This window comes from Sander lucioperca, chromosome 3 (genome assembly GCF_008315115.2).
Source record: "Sander lucioperca isolate FBNREF2018 chromosome 3, SLUC_FBN_1.2, whole genome shotgun sequence".
Lineage (NCBI taxonomy): Eukaryota > Metazoa > Chordata > Actinopteri > Perciformes > Percidae > Sander > Sander lucioperca.
In genome coordinates, this window is record NC_050175.1 from 6,036,165 (window position 1) to 6,059,021 (window position 22,857).

The following is a 22,857-nucleotide window of genomic DNA, read 5'->3' on the forward strand; positions in this document are numbered from 1 at the left end:
TGGTCTCATGGTTTACACCTGGCTGCATCATATGCCTCAGGTATCAGTCATCTTCATATTGGCCACAGACACAATGTCAGCGAGCTCTTTGTACTATGGATTCTTCAGGACAAGTAATAAGTTTAAGAATGGGAACATTTCCATTTTATATTTTAAGTAAATAATGTGGCCTAATTTGACCCTTTCTTTCTACGATCCTGACTGTCTCTCATTCGGTCTCAGCCTTGACTTGGACTCAAACTTTTTTGGACTCGGTCTTGACTCTGTCTCGACTAGTCCTGGTCTTGGATTTGTCTTGGACTCGACAAAGGCGGACTTGACTACAGCCCTGCCCTTAAGTAGTGAAAGTTTAGTGTTCTCCCCAGGACATGAACTCTGTTCCCCTGCTTGGAAGCCCTGTGTTTTACAAGTCAACCAGAGTGGCTGTATAAGACAGCATCTGTTACTGTGGTTCATACAGCAATAAATACAAGGAATACATACATACAAATTGCAATGCTTTACTTTTCAAAGCTATATGTACAAGTGGTTCATGAGAAGATCCTAAAAATATACAGTATATGTCTGGCAAAATTTTTGAGAAACTGTGAACGGGTTTTAGTTTTTCAGCTTTAGGTCTGGGATTTAAAACCTTTACTAAAAAGTAAATAAAAACATGCCTTTCTGCCGTTTATACCTTGGGAATACTAATTTTTATACACGTTTTTGTCAGTAAACTAATCAATTTGACCTTTTTTTATATCATTGACTGCTAAATGTGTTATCTGCTCCTGTCTGGGGACAGAGAGCTGGAAACAAAGCCCACATCTTACACAAACTACTGTCCCTTTTAGCAATAACTGCCACTTCCAGTTCATCAGAATTTGTCAACATGTCTTTGGTGAGCAGTATGCCATATTAGGATGAAAGTTAGTTGGCTTTAACACCCATATAAGTGGGAACACTTGTGTTTCCCCGGGTTCTTTCTGAGTCTGCTGCTGCTGTCCTATAACCATGATGCTCCAGGCGGCTGTGCTCAGTGTCCTCTTCTTCTCTGTCTACAGTTTTACTATACAGGTAAACCTCATCAGACACTTTGCATGCATATGGACAGACAGACACTTAGTTTCTCAATAATGAGATGAATACAACAATTTTATGACACAATTTGAAATGAAAAGTAATACATTCGGAAATTTTACAGTGCATAATTACATTTTTCTTCAATAATTTACAAGGATCTGCAGTATAGTCTGACTGCTCAACGTACAGTATCAGGGAACTTTTTGTATTTAATTGTGTGGTAATTTATATGGAAACTGTCTGTAAACAAAGATAATTTGGTAAATTATGTGGAAGCCCTGTAAGGCAAGGTGAAAAAAAATAATAGCAGGCAATGTTGGTCAAACCAAGATCAACTTTAAGATTATCTCTTGTACATAGGAGATATATACGGAAGAGGATTAGGGTCTCATGTGAAAAATGTAGAGTTCTGAGTTTAAACTTGTAATTCTGAGTGATAGTCAGAATTCTAAGTTCTAAGTCAGAATTATGACTTTAAACTCAGAACTCTTCCGTGGCGATAACATCTTCTACATAGGAGATAAGCCTTTCAGGGCTTCCGTAAAAAGTTAAAATGAGATTCTGTCTTTCTTTTTATACTTTGTAGTTTGAGGATTGCATTGCATTCTAATACAGTGCGTGATTGCAAGAAATTAGCTTTCTCTGCCTCGAAAGATGTACATTGCAATTTTGAAGAAAAAAATGCTAGTTTTCAAAGTGCAAGTCAAGTCAACTTAATTGTCAATTCTGCAATATGTGCCAGACATACAGAGCAATTGAAAATACGTTTCTCTCCGACCCACGGGGCAATAAGGACACGTACGACAAGTATAATAAAAAAAAAAGATAAATATATACAAATAAGAAAAAGAAAGATAAGTTATATACAATTAAAAAGATAAGTAATGTGTACAATTCAGTAATACATTCTGAATAGTGCAAATGTAAGACAAAATCAAATAGTACAAAAAACTTAAGATAAAGATTGTGAAATGTGCAATATAAAAGGAAGAGTTCCTGAATGTCTTTACTATAAAGTGGCTGGTGCTGATCCTGATGGGGTGGGATGGGGGAGGGTTGAGAGTCCAGAGTTCTTGGGGGCAAAGGGGAGGGGGAGGGAGAGAGGGGAGGGTGTTGAGCTTCCTGACTGTCTGGGGAATGAAGCTGTTTGCCAGTCTGGTGGAACAGGCTCGGATGCTCCGGTACCTTCTCCCAGATGGCAGGAGGCTGAAGAGGCTGTTTGGGGGGTGGCTGAGGTCACCCACAATGCTGGTTGCTTTGCGGGTGAGGCGGGTTTGGTAAATGCCCAGGAGTGAGGGGAGTGTGACACCAATGACCCGCCCAGCAGCCTTCACTATGCGTTGCAGGGTCTTACGATTGGAGGCAGCGTAGGATGCTGGACAGGATGCTCTCAATGGTGCCCCTGTAGAAGGAACACATGATGGGTGGGGGGCTCTCACTCTGTTCAGTTTGCGGAGGAAGTAGAGGCGCCGCTGATGATTTTTATTTCTGCCTACATGCTATTGTTATAAGACCAACTACAGTAGTCTTGAATTAAAAGTCAAATCACTGACTGAACTAAACTCTTTCTGAACTTAGAAGCCAATTTTCACATCTTACATTCAGTGGCTCTGTATCGATTCAACTGTATTTAACCAACGATTACTTTGTGTCTTATTACAGGCTTCCTTTGAAAAGCGTGAGGAGAACTCCAGTAAGACATGGTTACTTTTCAGACAGTAAAATTCTGTAAAAATATAAATTTGTAAAAAAAAATTAAATTGTGTAACTGATACACTGATGAACAGATTTCTACTCCACAGACAACACCATTGAAGATGACAATTTCAGTGTGTCCACGCTCTTGGAGAAGGCCAATGTTAATCTTGGTACGTTCGTCTCCACTGCAACTGCTTTATTCATTCCCTTTGGTGACATTATCACTCAAGCAGCATATGTACAGTAATATTTATCTAACCTTACTTATAGAAATAATAAATAATGCTGGTGTTACAGTACATACCTGAAAGTATACAGCAGAGATACTGCATTGTGGAAGAAGAGCTTATATCAGACCCAGATTTGATGGGCTTTTAACACAGCAGTTAAATTAAAAAAAATTATGAAATGCAGTTCAATAAGAATAGATGAAAATATTTACTCAATCTTGTCATGTGATTTTGCAGGAAAGAACCTTGATGACCCTCTGGTGTTATTTGGAGACATAGCAGTGCCAACAGATCTACAGAACGCTGATCCCTGCACAGCACGAGGCTGCCTGTGGCCTAAAGCCACCGACGGCAACGTCTACGTACCCTACCGCATCTCCAACCAGTACTGTGAGTACTGAAGGCTTGGCTTTTACTTTGCTTCTGTATTCAGCAGTAAATAATAGCCTAGTAGAAGCAGAATAGTAGAAGTAGCAGCAGTTAAGGTAATAGTAGTAGCAATAGCAGTTTTAAATCTAATGATAGTAGTAGTAGCAGCAGTGTAGTAGTAGATTAAAAAAGTAAACATTCTCTGATTTCAGCTTGTTAACTGTGAATATTTTCTAGTTTTTTCTGTCCTAAACTAGTAAACTAAATATATTTGAAATATGCACAAAACAAGACATTTGAGGACATCATCTTGGGCTTTGGGAAACACTGATCCACATTTTTCACCATTTTCTGAGATTTTATAGACCAATCTATTAATTGAGAAAATAATCAACAGATTAATCAACAATGAAAATAATTGTAAGTTGCAGGCCTAAGTAGTAGATTTGTTCAGTAGTAGTAAGAGCAACAACACTAGTATTGCAACAGTAGCAGCAGTAGTAGTTGTAGTGGTAGTTATGGTACCAGAATAGTAGTAGGGGTAGTAGTAAAAGTAGTAGTATAGTAGTCTACTTGTGTAGTAAAAGTGCTAAACGTCCCCTTTTAATATGAAGGCAGAGTGAATTAGAAGATGACAGACAATAAAACCCATTAAACTGATAATGTTGTTTTTTTAATGTCAAGCCACAAGAGAGAGAGATACCATCATCCAAGGCCTGCGTTCATTTGCTCAGTCCACTTGCATCCGCTTCACCCCCTTGGCTAATGGACAAGAGGACTTTGTGGACATTCAGTCTCTCGGAGGGTATGGACCACTCAATGCACATATCACATATGCCTGCACGAATACACTTTTAGTTAGTCAAAGGTTTGGTTTACTTCTATCATTCAGGTGTTTCTCATATATTGGGCGTCGTGGTAGAGGCCAGGTATTGTCTTTGATGCGCCAGGGCTGTGTTTTCCTGGAGGTCATCCAACATGAGCTGCTCCACGCCCTGGGCTTCCACCATGAACAGAACCGGTCCGACAGGGACCAGCATGTTCGCATTCAGCTGCAGAACGTCATTCCTGGTGGGTCGAGTTACAGACTTTCTTTATGTCAAATATAAATTTAGATGGAGCTTTAGAAATGCTTTTAGCAAAAGAGCCAACAACCAACTATGGTCTTACAATTAATACAACTGGCCTCTATTACTCTAAACCTTTAAAGGGGTGATAGAATGATTATATAGAGTATTTCACGCTGTTCCTTAAGGTCTCCTAATAGGATATGTAACATTGGTTGGGCTGAAAATGGCCCGGGTGCTTTTCTATGCGCCCTAATGCAACCCTGTGAAATTGCCATAGAGTGAAACGACAGGTTTTCTCCCTTATATGGTATGCTCATGAATATTTAGATGATCTAAGCGCTGATTGGTTGGTTTACAAGGAAGCACACACACACACACACACACACACACACACACACACACACACACACACACACACACAGTGGAGACGAGACAGCAGAGGTCTCATATTTCAGACACTGCTGTCAGTTTCAGCAGAGCTCTTTTATCAAACAAACCCACACATTGTCTGCTACATTACACACACACACATACACACACACACACACACACACACACACACACACACACACACACACTGTCTGTTAACGTTATGTTACAGACATGCCCAGCACTGCCGGAGCAGGAATGGCTGGATAGCCGAGAGAAAATATCCCCGGCTGGCTTCAAACTTAATTTCTGCTCAGACACATAAACTCATCATCTAATGTTACTGTACAAAGCACTAGAGACACCGTTTTGTTACAGTTTAGTCATCCTCCAGTTTGTCGCGCACACACACACACACCAATGCAAAGTTTCGACACTTTTATTACAACTAGTGTTGTTTTAACGTTACCCTTGGGACATAAAAAAGCTCCACTTCCAGGCAAGGAATCACAACTCACCCTGTAGCTTCAGTGTCTCAGCACGGGGACATTTAGTGGAGAGTGAAGCTCACAGGCACGTCCTCTGCGCCGCTGCATTAGATCCACAAGTCCCCCTCCATTGTCCGATATCGTTCTGAACACTTTTCTCTGGGCCAGTATTCCGTTGTACAGCCTGGAACACTGCATTTACGACCGTGGTTCATTTTCAATATCCTTGAAAAACTTCCAAACTTTCTTCTTTCTTAAGTACACAGCGCAGCTCGCAGCTAAGCTCATGTGTGAGATCTGCTTGACCTACATTCAAAACACCAGCTGGTCTCAGTGCAGTGGTCTGTATGTAAATTTTGAGAGCCAATTAAGGTACAGCCACCGAGTTGACGTCAACTATTAGCTTCGTTGAGATTTGCCCGTTTTCAGCGGCAGTTTCAAATTGTGAGATTTGCATAGGAAAGGGGTGTCAATGGGACTTTGAGGTTCTATTGTATGCCTATTTTACCCACCGAACTGTTGTTATTCAACTATGTCAAGGTAAACTCGGTTTTGCAATCTATCACCCCTTTAAGTGAAAACCCATCCATCCATCATCATCCGCTTATCTGGAATCGGGTCGCAGGGACAGCAGCTAGTCCTGGGTCTTCCCCGATGCCTTCTCCCAGCTGCACATGCCAGGGGGCTTCCTTACCAGATGCCCAAAACCAACTTAACTGGCTCCATTCCACGCAAAAAACATGGTCATGGCCAAGCCTTCTTGACCATACAGTGTTTCCCACAGGTTGAGAATTTATTTGTGGTTGTAGGTGGCGCAGGATGTTACGATTTAATTCGGATTTTATCTACCTGGGCAGGTCTTAATCTACCTGGGTGGGGCACTCAAGTAGTATCAATGTATGGGAAACACTGCCATAGGTGAGGGTAGGAATGAAAATTACTGGTAGATCGAGAACTTTGCCTTCTGGCTCAGCTCTCTATTCATCGCAACTGTGCGGTAAAGCAAATGCAATGCTGACCCTGCTGCTCCGATTCTCCCTGCCGGTTAACCCTTTACTGCACTTTTCAGCATTTTTGACTGGCAAGCTGTTATAAAAACATTTGATTAAGTTGTGTGATTGCCTGCAGGAATGGAGTCCCAATTCACCAAGGTCGAAACAAGGAACCTTGGCACTCCCTATGACTACGGCTCTGTCATGCAATATGGAAGGTATAATTCACTCACTGAACTTCATTATAATATACTACAACAATGTATTTATGCTATGCTAACTATGAAATCATGTAAAACATATAACATAACCATGCATTTTTAATGGAGGATTTCCCATTTTTCAAATATTTCTTGAAACAATACTCACATGCCCATATGTACGTTGAACAAGTTACAGGACACTTTGAACATTCTTCATACTGGCCATGAAGAGATTGTCTCCTAATGCAATTCCACTGAAAGAGACAAAATCCACATTCTTCTTACGTGCAAATCTTAATCTCAGTTTTTAAAAAAATTGTGAAACGGTCACAGTTTGGTTAGGATTAGGCACAATAACTACTTGGTTATGTTAGGGCACCAACACTAAGTATTTAAGTTTAGAAAAATATTGTGGTTTGGGTTAAAATCTGGGTTAGGGAGTTAGGATTAGGGGGTTAGTGTGAGCCCTAACCCTTCACTTCCAGTTACACACGTGACACAGAACCTGACAAATCTTTGTCTGTTCAGTAAATTAAAAAAAACAACTCACCATTTACTTTTATTTTCAAATAGAGCATGGACTCCAGTCTCCTGGGTGAAAGTATGTTTGTTTGACCCACCTCCCCAATAAAGCTGCCGAATATCCAGAAGTTAAAGCCTGAGCAAGAACAATCTTCGCTGAGTTTGTTTGGTGGCCATGATGTTGTGGCCCTCCTCCCCACAGGGTTCTAGCCTCGTGAGACCGTCCTGATCTTGCGAGCTCCAGTTTTCCACTCGCAGATCAATCTGGCATCTTGAGACAGAGAAAATTTGGAGCCGTTCGCCAAACGGCCGACCAATCAGCGTTGGTTTTGAGGCGGGTTTAGCTGTGACGCAACGAGAAGCGACTGTTCAATCTAAACAACATGACGGCTTCCACGGATGAGATGAGCGTAGCTATCGCGCAAGTTTTATCCGAATAAGAAAGTATTCCTTCATTGAAAGAAGAGCAAAAAACGGCACTGGAGGCTTTTCTTGGAGGAAAAGATGTTTTTGCTCTTCTCCCGACTGGTTTCGGCAAGAGTTTGATATTACGTTGAGCTGATTGGTTGATTTGGCCTGTCTATCAGCAACAAAGGTGGTGATAGACAGATGGGTTATCCAATCAGCTAACCAGTATTTTTGCCCCTTCCCAAAAGTTCTCCAAAGGAAAGTTCCCAGATGGATATGCCGAGCAAATGCGAAGCAATCCATCTGGCGGAGTCAGGTTAACGGGGTTCGGGAACAGTTTTATTTTCCAGCTCGCTCCGTTTGTGGTGAAGGAGTTGGCTAAGGCTAATGCTAGCAATGCTAAGCTGATAGTTGTTGTTGTATCCCCTCTTGTTAGCCTGGTCCTACCAGAGTGGCTCTGGGCAGATCCAATAGTTTTAAACTTTAACAGAGTACCCGCCTTCAAGGAAGTTAACACTTGTCAATGGAGAGTGGCCAGACTCTCTGTACAAATGAAATGTACTAGAGTCTGGTAGGACTAGGCTACCCCAACTTACCCTCTTACATGGAAATGTGGCACTTATACTTTGTCACCTCACTTCCTGCTTTGCTGTCGTTATAACTACTACAGCCACTGGAGGTCGATAACACTATAAATGTAAATATGGGTCGTAATTGCTGCTTGGGCATTTTTCTGGGGGAGGTCAGTCTCAAGGAAACACTGTCCATGAAAACATAAAGTGGGAATTTTCTACTAAAAGAACTATAAGTTTGGAATATACTCCATTGATTTGTCTATAACTCAGACTGTTGAAGAATGCATTTTTACAAAGAACAAGCACTGTGGATTTTGTCCCTAAATCACTTATAATCTCTTCATGCCCAGTATGGATCCATACATTGGCTTTCCGTTGTCATTCAACAATACAGTTTAAACCTCTTATCACTACTGTGTACCATAGGTTTGCCTTCTCTAGAAACAGGCAGCCAACCATCGTTCCTATCCCGGACAACAATGTAGACATTGGCAGAGCCACCCAGATGAGTCCTAATGACATCCTTCGTGTGAACCGCCTGTATGAATGCAGTATGTACCTTTTTACCCATATAGCCTACCATCTCCCTAACTAACTACTAACTTGTTTCTGTATCCGTGGTGTATTTTCTCTGAGCTGCTTACATGCTCACTTGCCTTTCTACCAGGCTACCCCCTACCAACAGTACTCTCTCATGCTGTCTTTCTACTGTTAAAATTGACAGACTAGGTCAGACTGAACAGGGGTCCGTTTCAGGAAGGAGGTTTAACAAACTCTGAGTCTAACCGTGATCTCTGAGTTGATGTACCCTGAGATGGGAAACTCTGAGTTTTCGGTTCCAGAACAGCTGATTTGAGTTGGTTCAATCAACTCGGAGTAGGATGACTCAGAGCTAAGTGTGCACCACCACAATAAAAAGGCAGTATGAATGGAGCCATGATACTACGATTCACCATGGCAACAACCACAAACAAACGGGTCGGCGGAAATACTCAAGCGCACAAACGCACAAAGCAAATTTATAGGTTTGAATGTATGTATTTAGTTAAAAAAAAAAAAAAAAAAGCAACACAGCAGTTGCTGTAAAATAGCGAGAATTGGTGTGGGAAAAAATTGCTGCTCGAGTCAATGCGTAAGCTATAATATAGTGCATTAATTTCATATTTAATCACAGGTAACCTATAATATTACTGGTGAAAACTGGAGTGGTAGTAGGCTACACCTATAATTTAATTTAGGTGCAATCCGGTGAAATTCGATGTAGTATGCATGCCAGGCGGCTAGGTGGCACTGCCTCACAACACCACCAAGGCCGCGCGCCTACGTAGAACCTTCCTTTTACTACTTCTCTCCTTAGTAGCGCGAAACCAAAACATGTCGAAGCGAACAACAATAGCTTGTCTGTACAGATGAGGAGGTGGAGTTGCACGTTTGTCTGATGATGACCGGCACAGTCGATCGTGATAAGCCACAGCACAGCACCCACGGGAGCACTACCAATATCCTGAGCCTCGCAGCCCTTGAGAGCGAGAGGCAGCGGGCAGAGGAGGCTGAAGCAGACCCTCCTCTCTTTGCTGCCACTCGCTCTCTCTCTTTCTCTTCATCCGCAACGTTGTAGCCTACTCTGGCTCAAATGAATCGCCTACAAATGGTCATCGAACTATAACAACCTTATCCACATTGTTGAAATCATTTAAATATTGAGCCATTACATTTATTAATTTCTGTAGCCTACTCCGTAACAACAGACTACCTGAACGCCTTTTTCTCGTCTCTCTCCACACCGCTGTCTTCAGACTTTTGCGTTTTTACCCTTTAGACGGTAACGCGACGGTGGAGCGTTTTTAAGATTTCCACTCTGGAGGATGGTTTCACTTTTTTGCGTTTTTAAGCCCCAAATACGCCGTCGCCGTATAAACGAAAGGCACATCCGATAAAATATTTTTTCATATGTGAATATGTTTTCACCTGCGAGCGTCATCGTGTAAACAGGGCCTAAACCTGCTTTCTGAAACGGACCCCAGATACCTTGGAAGATCATACTTATGTTCATGTGCTTTGTAGCAGTACCATGAAGAAATCAAGCAGGTTTTACAGATTTTGCTTTCTTTCTGAATTCATGCCAGATTCGATTGCTTCCAGACGTCACCTGAAACCTGGGCAAAGAAAGCATTTCCTCTAGAAATGAAAGTAAGTTGTGGGTTTCGATGTTTTTTTTTCGAATTTGCTATGTGTCAATGTGATCTAACTTATGTATAATAATAATAATAATAATAATAATAATAATAATAATAATAATAATAATAATAATAATAATAATAATAACATTTAATTGAACCTAGCTGTGAATTCTGTCTTCAGATGGAAGTTTTCCTCTCTTTTAGTGTTTCGTAGCTTTTCTTTATGATTCATTCCATTTATCATGCATTTTGTTATTTCTCTGGCATTTTGCCCTTATAGGAAACACTACAAACAAAACCTCCTGCGATGGAAGGCATACAAATGAATAAAAACAATTGTAGAAAAACAGACCAGGGAATTGAGATAGGGGCCTGACATTGAAACAGGGGTGTTAGGGTTATGTGATGGTCAGGGGCGTAGCACAAAATGATGGGCCCTGTAGAAAGGCATTTTCTATGGGCCCCTCCCTGCATCCACAGCTATTCATTCTAGCATCTTTTTGGGCCCTCCTCACATGAGGGCCCTGGGTACTCAGGCCCCTTTTTCCCCCCAGACTGACGCCCCTGGTGATGGTCGTCAACAGACCTGTAACTTAAGGACTTCAAGTGTCCTAGGGTATATGCATGCCCATGTGTGTGTGTGTGTGTGTGTGTATATATTCATTCAATATTTTTGACAGACTGATTTCACTAAGTGGCGTATGCCATTTTGGCGCGTTGTCAAGACGCATAATCGTTTTTTTGCACGTTTATCAAAGCTGTTTGGCCTCCATTGACCTACATTACATGTGGATTATCGCCGTAGCGAGTAGTATGAAAGGACGGAGGTTGGTTGGGGTGGCGGATGGGTAAAACACAGGACTTTCACCCAGGAGAGCCGGGATTGCATTTCACGTTTTCAATGTTCTTTTCCTAAACCCAACTGTTTATTGTTTTCCTAAGCGTGTGACGTTGGTCACCGTCATGGTTTTGTCGTTTTTTAGTGTTACTAAAGCCTTTCCCAATGTTCTTTCCATAAACCCAACCTTTTCTTTTTTTTTTTTTTTACACACGTATGACGTTCTCGCGATAGCACGGCACATTCTTGCGATAACACGCCACGTGGCGTCGCTGTATACAGCGTAGACATACACATACACATACACATACACGCCATTTGGCTTCAGGAAAGTGGCGTGTATGTTTACGTAAAGTCATGATGACATGTTGATTTTTGAACAAATTTACCTCTTTTTTGTCCAACAGGAAATCCAGAGCAAATGAGGCAAACTGATGCAACGTTTTACAAGCAAAACCAGAAATGCATCTTGTGCTTAACAAATGTGCTTTTATTCAGAATTTGATCAAATTAGCTTGCATGCTGTCCTAATGAGAAATGAAGTGTCCAATGACATCATCACAAATAACGCAAATATCCGCTTTGAGCTTGATTACTACTAATAAATAAAACATGTTTATTCGCATCATAACCTCAGCCTGTGTCTGTTTGTTTTATTGTGACCTGAGAAGATAGAAGTGTTGTACCAGCACTCACCATAAGAAAAGATTTAAGCCAGAAACAAGGTCAACATTCATCTAGAAGCAGAACTCAGTGAAAAGCCACGCAGGTTATCAGCAATATTCACATTTTCTGTCATTCTCACATTGATGACCTTCATGAACAGAGCCCATGATGCTGCTAGACAAACACACAGGTGATCAAACGTAGCACATACTGTACTGTAGTTAAGGCTTTTTTCTTTACTCGGAACACCAGACGTACAGTCTCACACACACCTGTTTGCCAATAAGTCTTTTTAATTCTGAAAAGATAACACACAACCCTGTAAAATATTGTACCATCCCATACAATACCTTTATAAAATATTGGATTTGTGAAAAAAGGACTTCATTCCACATTATGGCAATTTGTAATCATTTAGTAACAGTCTGTCAGATTGTAAAGTGTTCCTTTAATTTTGTCCATGTCTTTTTTGATAAAATCTCAGAGCGTGCATTTCATTTGATTACACTGCATGGGTGTTCCTTTTATTTTGTCCACGTCTTTTTGGACAAAACGTCAGAGGCTGCATTTCAGTACACTGCACAGGTTTTATTTTTTTTATTTTTTTGTCCATGTCTTTTTGGAGAAAAACAGGTGTTCCTTATATATTATTTTATTACACTGCACAAGTGTTGCTCTTATTTTGTCCGTGTCTTTCTGAATAAAATTACAAAGGGTGCATTTCATTACGCTGTAACTGCAAAAACAGCTGAGGTCAATGAAACATTTCATGTGCTGTACCTGAACACTCATCTCACTTTTTAGCAAAGCTGTGATAAATGAATACAGTCCACAGAAAATGAGCAAAGTCTGCAGGGGTCAGTTTTAGGCCCAAAATTGTTTATCCTTTACTTAAATGACATGTGTAAATTATCATATCTACTAACATTTACTATTTTTGTAGATGACACAAATATTTTTGGTTGTGGGGATAACTTGCAGCAGACGCTGGAAATGGTCACTAATGAAATGAATACATTAAAACTGTGGTTTGATTCAAATAAGTTATCTTTAAACTTGAACAAAACTAAATTCATGATATTCGGAAATCGCACTATAAATACGTTAAAATAGTAATTGATAATGAAACAATTGAAAGAGTCTTTGAAAATAAATTTCTGGGTGTTGTTCTTGACCATAAACTCTGCTGGAAGCCACACATTAAATATCTGTGCATGAAGATGGCCAAGAGTATTGGTATATTGAACAAAACTAGATACATCTTGAACAAAAATACATTACATACTCTGTACTGCACACTTATTGTACCATATATGTTATGTTGTGTGGAAGTTTGGGGAGATACCTACAAAAGCAACTTACAACAAATGTGCGCATTGCAAAAAAGAGCAATTAGGGTAATAAATCACATCGGGTATTATGAGCACACCAATCATCTGTTTTTTAATTCACATTTGCTAAAATTTATGGACAATTTATGTTTAAAGTTAAAGAAAATAATTTACCTTGTAACATACGCGCAACGTTTAATGAAAGAGACGGGGGATATCATCTAAGAGGTCATTGTATGTTCAAGCAGCCTCTTGTGCAAACTACTGTTAAAAGCATGTGCGTTTCAGTTTGTGGGGTGACCTTATGGAATGGACTGAACAATGACATCAAACAGAGCCATAATATCATTCAGTTCAATAACAGATTAAATACATCATTACTTGACCAATACAGAAAGAATAAACTGAAACATAGGATTGGAATTTGTAATTTAAAGGTATTGTTGTATATTATTGTATTGTTGTAAGTTATTGTAAGACTGAAAGATTGTATGCTGTATTTGCATATCTATTTACTTTGTAATAATATGATTTTGTGAAATAAGGGACAGGACCAAATAAGTTATTTGCTTCCGCCTGCTCCTTCTCAAACTAATCCCTTTCATATTTTTTATTTAGTTTTTTGTTGTTGTTTGTTTGTTGATTGTTTGTGTTTTATTTTATGGTTTAAATTTTTTTTGTTTTGCAACATTGTTGATTGTTCGAGATATAAATAAATGAAATGAAAAATTAAATGAAATAATAAGAACAAATCAAAAACAACAGGGACTTTTGTTTTTTCCCTATTTCCGTATGTTTGTACAGTATGATGTTAAATGCAACAAGTGTCCCTTTTCCCACCCACAGTGGCATCGAGGTGTTTCTGTATGCTTGATAAGCCTGTGAGTTTAGCTGATTCTTTAGCTTTCTCAGTACCTAGAAAATCCATATTTGGGCTCAGTGACGCAGCTGAACATGTATAAAAACCTGGATTGAAACCTCAGCTGCACAAGTCCACACAGAGGATCCAAGGTGAGTTCAAATGTCTGCAGCAGAATGCAGTGAAGAAGTGTGCATTTTTTCTTTCAGTGTGTGAACCCTCAGCTGTCTGTATTTTTTGGTTCAAAAACTGTATATCTTTCCTCTGAGTGGAAGCTGTGTCTGTGTCCTGCAGGTCTGCTAGGATGGCTCGCATGTCTGTTTTCAGATTCTCAGCTCTGGCTCTGCTGCTGCTGTCTGCCTGCTGTTGGGCCGACAATGAGGTAGGACCGTAGTGGAAAAGGAACAATCAGCAATGACAGCACAGTGTGATATCTGGTCATTCGTCACGTTGCAACACAACACTTCTAGGTGTTAAAGAATGCATGTTTAACCTCGCCTGTCATGGTCACAAACATGGAAAACAAAGGAAAATCTCGCACACTGCTCTTTCTGTAGCATCACCATTTGTTTCTGTCCCTTCAGATCTTCGTCAAGAGTATTGTAAATATATTAGGTATTAAGTAATAAATATGTAATAATTAAGTATTATAATATTCTTGACGAAGGGCCAAAGGGGCCGAAACGTTAGTTTTCTTTAATAAATGGTGATGCTGGAGCAAGAGCAGTGTGCAAGATGTCTGTGATATTTCCCAACACACCGATGCACAGATGAAATGCTGGATGTGCCAATTTTTTCGTCCAAACGGTCACAAACATAAAAGTAAGGCTCAAGTATTCTGTAAGGAGATTATAGTGTTTATTTCCACCTTGATTTGATTTTTGATTTTTTTTTTTTTGCCAAAATTTCTTTTTCTTCAGTTTCATGATTTACTATATTGCATAATTCCCTCTAGATCTTAGAAATAAGAGTAAAGAGTGGAGAAAACAAGCAAAAAGAAGAATAAAAAGACACATAAAAAATAAAATAAAATAAAAACATTATTAAAAAGTTAGTAAAGTTAGTTATCAGTTTTTGCATGGATAGTCAGAGAGTCAATGTATACTGGGAAGGACTGCCAAATCGTGTAGAAGATATTTAAAGAACATTGCAAGGAGAAACTAATTAATAACTTTTTCTCATGTGATACAGAGCAGATGTTTCATTTTTTTAACACATTTCTAGTCTAGTCTAGTACTATTTTGATAATTTCTCATAGATGATGATACAGTTTGGACAACCCTAACCCTAACATACACAACATTTTAGGTTCCACGATGCTGAACGTGTGTTTCATAATCTCTCTTTTTGCACTTCGCTACTTTAAATCACAGTATTTGGTTATTTGGCTGAAAAATGATTCTTAAACTTTTAGCTGTAATTCCTTTCCATCTATCTCTAACATGTTTGTTTTTTTCTCTTCTAATCCCACGCTGAACCTGCAGGCAGGTATGTAATCTGTTCTAATGATTAGACCTATTGTGTTGACATGCTCAGTACTGTGACTGCTGTATTTTTACACAAAGTGAAATAGTGTTGTTGTTGATGTGCAGAGGATGACTCAGCAGAGCTATCTGTCTCTGAACTTCTGGAGAGAGCCAACAGTAATCTGAGTGAGTGTGAGCTGCTGCAGCCATGATATTTCCTTGTTATATCAGTAGCACTTCAACATGTTTCTGAGTGTCTGTGTGATGTGTTTCAGTCCGTTCTGCCAATGATCCCATCCTGACCGGAGGAGACATCGCCATCGGCAGCGAGGACGAGAGAAACGCCGACCCCTGCACCAGCCGAGGCTGCATGTGGGGCAAATACACTGACGGGAAGGTCTACGTTCCTTATTACATCACCAACCACTTCTGTAAGTGTTACACACATCTCACACATATGCTCTGTCCATATACAGCAGGTTTCCACATTTAATGCAGCCTGTTGTAGCAACAACTTTGACAAAAGGTTTGAAAGTGAGAACAAACTTATCATCCCAATCTCATATACCAGAATCAAACAGACAGCGGCCTGTTTGCTGCTTACTGTTAAAGTAAAGCCATCAATAGCAGCAGTTGAGCAAAAAGCTGTAAACATTCGGGGATCAGTAGAGCAGACATCCTGTTTTGTATCTAACTGTTCTCCACTTGTCTTCATCATTCTGAAACCAGACTTTTTCATTTTCACTCATGCCACAGGAAAATATTGTCTGATGTTCCTATTTTTATTTGTTAGGCTACATAGGTAGGGTATGAATTTGGCGTAAACAGCATTACTAATCTTGAAAGCTTTTTTTTTTTTACACACTGCTGGAGTAGAGTTCACACAATGAATGTTTAGCTGATAAATCTACTATATTTGAATTCATCCCATAATAATCAGGGCTGCTCTAACTGTAAATCAAGGATCCCCAAAAGAACATTTGCTTACTTATATTAGATTTATTTAGGGAATAGCTAGTAGTAGTAATAGTAGTAGCATTAAACAGTTGACGTATTTTAGAAACCTCAAAGATTCAGGGCTTTGGAGAAAACATTCGGGGCTGGAGCCTCAGAACCCCCCAACCGCTCCGCCCCTGCTCAGGTCCTCTGAGTCATGACATAAATTAAAAAAAACAGATGTACAACCAATGCAACAGTCAGCAAACAGTCAAATCCAACACAGTAAGGATTCTACAAAGCAATAATTTGGATCCGCTGAGTCACTCAAGGTGCTTTCACTCATCATTTATTTCTTCCTCTGAAGCAACAAAACATGTTACATGAGCCGTCAGAAACTCCTCAAAGTCAAATTGGACTCACTAAACATATTTAGCTAGGGCTAACTGACTTTACATCACTTTAAATAGACTTGAAGAAACTACACTCCATTCTAAAAGAATAACTGCTGTTTGATAATAAGATTGTCTTTTTCAAATGTAATTTCCAAAAAAAAGAAAAGTTGCCAAATAATAGGGGCCAGTATGTTACTGTGTTGTTCTTGTGCTGTGGCATGCTAAGAAGCTAAATGTGTGCTGTGGGATGCTAAGAAGCTAAATGTTGTGTGCTGTTGGATGCTAAGAAGCTAAACCTAAATGTTGTTTGTTGTTTGATGGTATAAAGCTAAATTGTGTGTGCTGTGGAATAATAAGAAGCTAAATGTTGTATGCTGTGGGATATTAATAAGCTAAATGTTATGTGCTGTGGGATGAAGAGAAGCTAAATGTTGTGTGCTGTGGGATGCTAAGAAGATCAATTGTGTGTGCTCTGTGATGATAATAAGCTAAATGGTGTGTGCTGTGGGATGCTAAAAAGCTAAATGTTGTGTGCTATGGGGTGGTAAGAAGCTAAATGTTGTGTGCTGTGGGATGGTAAGAAGCTAAATATTGTGTGCTATGGGATGGTAAGAAGCTAAATGCTGTGTGCTGTGGTCCTGGCAGCCGACCGGGAAAAGGCTATCATTGTCCGTGGACTGGAGTCCTTCTCTTCCTTCTCCTGCATCCGCTTCAGGCCCACCCAAAGCAACGACCGTGACTGGCTGAGCATCGAGTCCCAGAATGGGTAAGAAAGTGATGTTATAGAAGACTTTGAGTTGGAAGCTTTGCTCACACTTCAGTGTTCTTCAACTCCTCTGTGCTCCTGTCCAGCTGCTACTCCTTTGTTGGCCGTCGTGGTGGGAAGCAGGTGGTGTCTCTGGCCCGGAGTGGATGCCTTTACCATGGCACGGTGCAGCACGAGCTGCTCCACGCTCTGGGCTTCAACCATGAACAGACCCGCTCTGACAGGGACAACCACATCAGAGTCATGCTGCAAAACGTTCAGTCTGGTAAGGGAGCTGGTTATTATTCAGACTGTTAGAGAGGAAACCCAGTAAACTGCAGACAAACATTCACTAAAAACACTCATAAGATTTGTTTTTTACAAGAAATTATGCAGGCCTAACGTTAATATTTCATGCATAAACTTCGTGAACAAATACACTGATAAATACAACCTCCTATTATAGTAAACTAAAACTAAGAAAATAAGCGGTGAAAAATATTGTTTTGTAACCTGATTAAAACTAAAACCTTCAAGAAAAACTAAACTGAAACTATATTGCCAGGCAGTGGTGGTTGTAGACCATTTAAAATGGAAGAGCCAGGCTGGGGCCACATGCGATTTTAGGGGTATCAAATACATTTAGCACAAGTGTTACATACCACTAACCCTCCATAGGTTTGGTTCTACAAAAGACTAACGATACACATATAACAATAAACACAAGAATAATCATCTGTCATAATTATCAGTGTTAACCTACATTGTATCTATCACTGCACATGAATAATATTCCCTCTTTGGGAATAAAGGTGGGGTTAAAATGTATGAACATATTTGCCACAGTTAGGGGGGCCAGACGGGGGTCCAGGCTTAATATTACTGGCCACCCTTGCTCCCCCCCCTAGAACCGCCACTGTTGCCAGGATTGAAAAAAAAAAAAACCCGAAGAAAAATGAATGTAAATCATTTCAGTTTCAGTTTTTTAAGCTATAATATTTAACTACTGAATTAAAATGGAGAAACCATCAATTTCCATCCAATCTTGTGAAATTGAATCACCGAAACTGAACGGACCTGACATGTGCTGTAATTGCTTTACATCGGACATAAAAGTAGCACAATGATTAAACCAGGGCTGTCAGCATTAACGCGTTAATCGCGATGCGATTAATGGCCGAGCATAACGCGTTCATTTTTTTTTATCGCATGAATCGCATGCCGCCATTTATTAATTTATTTTGCACTTCACTCGGCTTCGCGTCGTGCCCAACAGGCTACTATTTTGACCCTTTGTCGCACCTTTACTTATCATCAAGCTGCCATACTTCCTCGTAACACATCCTACTGCTGCAGGCTTCAGGCATGATGGAGAAAGACAGCAGAAAATGCAATTCTGAATGGCGCTTTTTATTTTCCAGAACTCCTGGACAGCTCATTAGACAAGTCGAAAGCCACGTGCACATTGTGTAAAGCCGAATTAAAATATCACGTATAGCACGTGAAGCTTGAGCTACCACCTACGAGCTAATTAACGTGACTCAGGTTGATGCTAGTGTGCTCAGGAAAAGCACTATTTTGAAGAGTGCTACTCGCCGACCTGTTGATGAAACCAAATCCAAAAAAAATGCGAAATGGGTGGCAACTAACTGCAGACCTTTCAGCATCGTAGAAGACTCGGGTCTTAAAGACGTACTACGGTTGGCATGTTCTGACCCGTCTCGTTGCCGTCGAGGGGGACAGTAGTTTCACGCATACACAGCCTGTACGACACGGAGAAAGCAGCCCAACTGGAACTGCTGCAAAGTGCAAACACTGTCTCATTAACCGGTGATCACTGGACGTCAGTGAGTAATCAAAATGATTTATAAGTTACTGCACACTATATTGACTCTGGTAAGGATAGGGATTTTTAGTTTTTTAGTTAGGTACTTGGAGGAATTGTGCAATAATGACAGATTCACACATTTTTCTTTTGTTTACAGTAAATAAATAATAACAAATACAAATCTTAAAGTCAAGTTCATAAAGTAACTTTCTTTGCATTCATTTGATTCCCAATCAAAATACACTGGTAAGAATTGCTTTCCATTGTTAATATGTACTTAAAAACTGTTCTGAAATGCAAAATAATAGAATTTTAATCATGTGATAAAACGTGCGATTAATCGCACGTTTTATACACGGACAGTTACATCCATAATGTCCGTGTATTCATTTAAAATATGTAAGAAAAACATTATTTCCCTTAAAAAAATGTAAATGTTAAAGAAACTTTTGCTTCATATGGGAATAATTGAAATGTCTCTTCCCATCTTGTTTGCAATATAAGTATGGTGGGTCCCTGGTGCCTCCTAGTGGACAAAAAGAGCCTGAACATCACACTGCCAGGGGGAACACCATGTTTTAGCAAATCCCTGATCCTTCATGAAACAGAAGTTCATTGTGTGACTGCACTCTGAACATAAAACCATCAGTACCAAACCACGGAGCTCTGCAGATTATTGGGATATTTCTCCAGCAACTGGACTCCTTTCTGTCCAGAGACAAAGTGAAGTCAAACCAAACAAATGTAACTTTAATCTTAACTTTATTCTTGTGTTTTTTTTTTTTTTCTTTTTAGGAATGGAGCACAACTTCAATAAGATCGCCACCCTGAACCAGGGCACTCCCTACGATTACAACTCTGTCATGCAGTACCACAAGTAAGAACAGCTGACTTCACTTCTGTGTTGTGTGTGCATGATAATAATAATAATAATAATAATAATAATAATAATAATAATAATAACTTTATTTGTATAGCACCTTTAAAAACAACAGTTTACAAAGTGCTTTGACAGAGGAAACAAAAAAAGACATAAAATCAATACACATACACATTTGTACACGCCATAGTAAACAGTAGATGGGACACTATCAAAGGACAGAAGAAAAATGACAATTCAATTAACCAAATGTAATTGCCAGTTGCTAGGGTAAAAAGACAATAGATTATATAAAAGACTACATCACATAAAAGCATATCTATAAAAATGTGTTTTAAGAAGTGATTTAAAAGATGTCACAAATTCAGCGAGCCTTATTCCCCTGGCAGTTTGAGGCACAAAGCCGAGGCACCCTGATGGAGAAGGCACGATCGCCTCTGGTTTTAAAGCATTAGTGCGTAACTTTTTGATATTAAAAAAACATCCGTTACATTCAAGCCATTGCCAAATGAGTTGCTACAAAGCTAATTAAGACTATCCGCTCCACACAACTCTCTCTGTATTTCTCAGTATGGCTATGTTCAGAAGATTGTGGCGTCCGTCGACTTTCCCGCTTAGAAACTCATTGTCCTCCTTGGCTACTAGCAACTGCGTGGAGGAGGGGTGGGGAGTTTTGTTGTTATTACTTAGAATTCCTCATGGGGGAGACAGAAACTATGCACTATAGCTTTAAGTCTCGACTTTGGAACGTTAGAAGGGCCCGGCCCGAGGATGTAAGGCTACGAACTGGCTCGTATAGGGTCAGCATTTCTGTGATAGACCTTGATGAGCTTTAAAATTGATCAGTAAAATCTTAAACTCAATTCTAAAACGAACAGGAAGCCAGTGAAGTGAAGCTAGGATTGGAGTGATGTCGTCTGTTAAAACAGGTGAGAAGCCTGGCTGGAGCAGCTGGAGGCTGGAGAGTGATCTCTGGTTAATGCCGGTTAAAAAGAGAGTGGCAGTAATCTTAGTCTATATTGACAATGTTTTATGTAGGGGATTGCTCCGGTGCCGCCGGAGGTTGTACCAGATGTCCCTCATTTCGCTGGATGTCCGTCACCTTCCTCTTTCTTTGTGTTTGCATTCTAAACTCCGGTGGATTTATGAGGACTATAGTCCTCAGATCTCTGCAGGGTAAATCCAGACAGCTAGCTAGACTATCTGTCCGATCTGAGTTTTCTCTCGCACGACTAAAACAACTTATAAAAGTGCACATGTTCCACCAAAACAAGTTCCTTCCCAAGGCTATTTTGCAGAGGCATCGTCATTGTGTCCGGCGCTTAGCATGAACTACCTTTTCAAGGCCGGGCTGTGATAATATGTTTTTGATTTTGAGATGGTCCTGACATGCAGAAAACAGGACTGAACAACTTTATTCACGTGTGGGATGAATGTGAAGTCTGAATCGAAAATGACACCAACAGTAAGTTTCCTAGGATGTGTTGCGCTCCCTTCTAACTGCTCCATGTCCTCTTGCAGGTACGCCTTCTCCAAGAACAACCAGCCCACCATGGTCCCCATCCCCAACGCCAACGTGTCCTTTGGCAACGCTAAGGAGATGAGTCGCAACGACATTGCCAGGCTCAACACTCTCTACAAGTGCTGTGAGTGTCCACATGAGCACATTATAAAAAAATATATATATACATATACACATTGAGTTTGGACCTAATCCCCCTCTGTGCTGTTTCACTGTTACAGAAGAAGCGTTTTCAGATGTGCTGACAGACGATCAGAGGCTCCCTGACCAACAGAAGCTGCAGCCCTGAACTCATCAGCACAACAGCCAATGATCATTCAATAAAGTTACTTTGACTGGAATGAAACACTGACTCCACTGACTCATTACTGTCTCTATACATGACTGAGTAGTACACCATGAAAACCTCACTTTTTTGATCAGAAAATCATCATGTTCAAACAATCAAAATCTCATTCAAATATTTCTATTTTTAGAGAATCTGGTAGTATTATTAAACAGACCCAGATGGATGTTGAACATTGCGTGACTTTCTCTTATCTGGTCGTAAATGTATTTTATTTTCTGAGTATATAGTAGATGTACGTATACAGCACATTACTAGTTCTTTAACGCCTGGACTGCAACTTGTTTTGGATTTTGTAGGTCAGCTGTTTGACAGTTTCTCTTCAATTGTTTAATTTAATCGTTTCTCCAGGGAGGTGTTGCATTAGAAGTCATCTTTTTCAGTTTTAGTGGAGTCACTGTGTCAAGGGTTGCCCTTAATGTACTGTTAATACTATCCACCATACAATCACAAGGGGAGTCAAATATCTGAGATATCTGAGTGTCACGTGAGATCAATCAAAATTTGCAATCACTTGTCATTTCATTTCATTATTTATTCATAAGGACAACACACATTAATCTACCCTAGAAAGCTAGAGGCAAATGTGATTTGCAGCCAGGGTCAAACTCTGGCCGGGCCAATTACATTGTGTATAGAGTCGGTGGGCGGGCTTATAGCTGCTGCTGCTAGGAACAGCGGTCACAGACCGGATACGGCAAAAGTTTAATCTATCAACTAGCTCTGCTACCTTCTTCGTTGCTTTGCTTGGTTGTAGCGCTATCCTATTGCGTGCAGAGAGAATTTGAAAGACAACTGTTTATCCCGCCCCTCGGATTGCGCCCTGCCAATGGTGAGTCAGTCTAACATTAATCAACATTTCTGTATATGTGCCAGTGT

The 22,857-nt window shown here is 40.0% G+C and overlaps 1 protein-coding gene across 1 annotated transcript; it reads left to right on the top strand.

Moving 5' to 3' along the window:
* Positions 1 to 924: 924 nt before the first annotated feature.
* On the top strand, positions 925 to 21,978 carry LOC116045192. Its single transcript, XM_031292710.2, has 18 exons — positions 925 to 1,056; positions 2,725 to 2,755; positions 2,865 to 2,930; positions 3,228 to 3,380; positions 4,044 to 4,164; positions 4,252 to 4,430; positions 6,415 to 6,496; positions 8,413 to 8,537; positions 10,113 to 10,166; positions 13,961 to 14,012; positions 14,155 to 14,242; positions 15,449 to 15,512; positions 15,602 to 15,757; positions 17,303 to 17,423; positions 17,510 to 17,688; positions 20,026 to 20,107; positions 21,632 to 21,756; positions 21,854 to 21,978. Coding segments are annotated over exons 1-18 (1,743 nt in total). The 5' UTR covers positions 925 to 993; the 3' UTR covers positions 21,856 to 21,978.
* The last annotated feature ends 879 nt before the right edge of the window (positions 21,979 to 22,857 follow it).

What these genes read in the sequence shown, in the direction of transcription:
- LOC116045192 (XM_031292710.2), top strand. Translation starts at nt 994, where the DNA reads ATGATGCTCCAGGCGGCTGTGCTCAGTGTCCTCTTCTTCTCTGTCTAC. An exon ending in GAAGGCCAATGTTAATCTTG is followed by an intron (nt 2,931 to 3,227) that starts GTACGTTCGTCT and finishes GTGATTTTGCAG; the next exon opens with GAAAGAACCTTGATGACCCT. An exon ending in GTCCACACAGAGGATCCAAG is followed by an intron (nt 14,013 to 14,154) that starts GTGAGTTCAAAT and finishes TGTGTCCTGCAG; the next exon opens with GTCTGCTAGGATGGCTCGCA.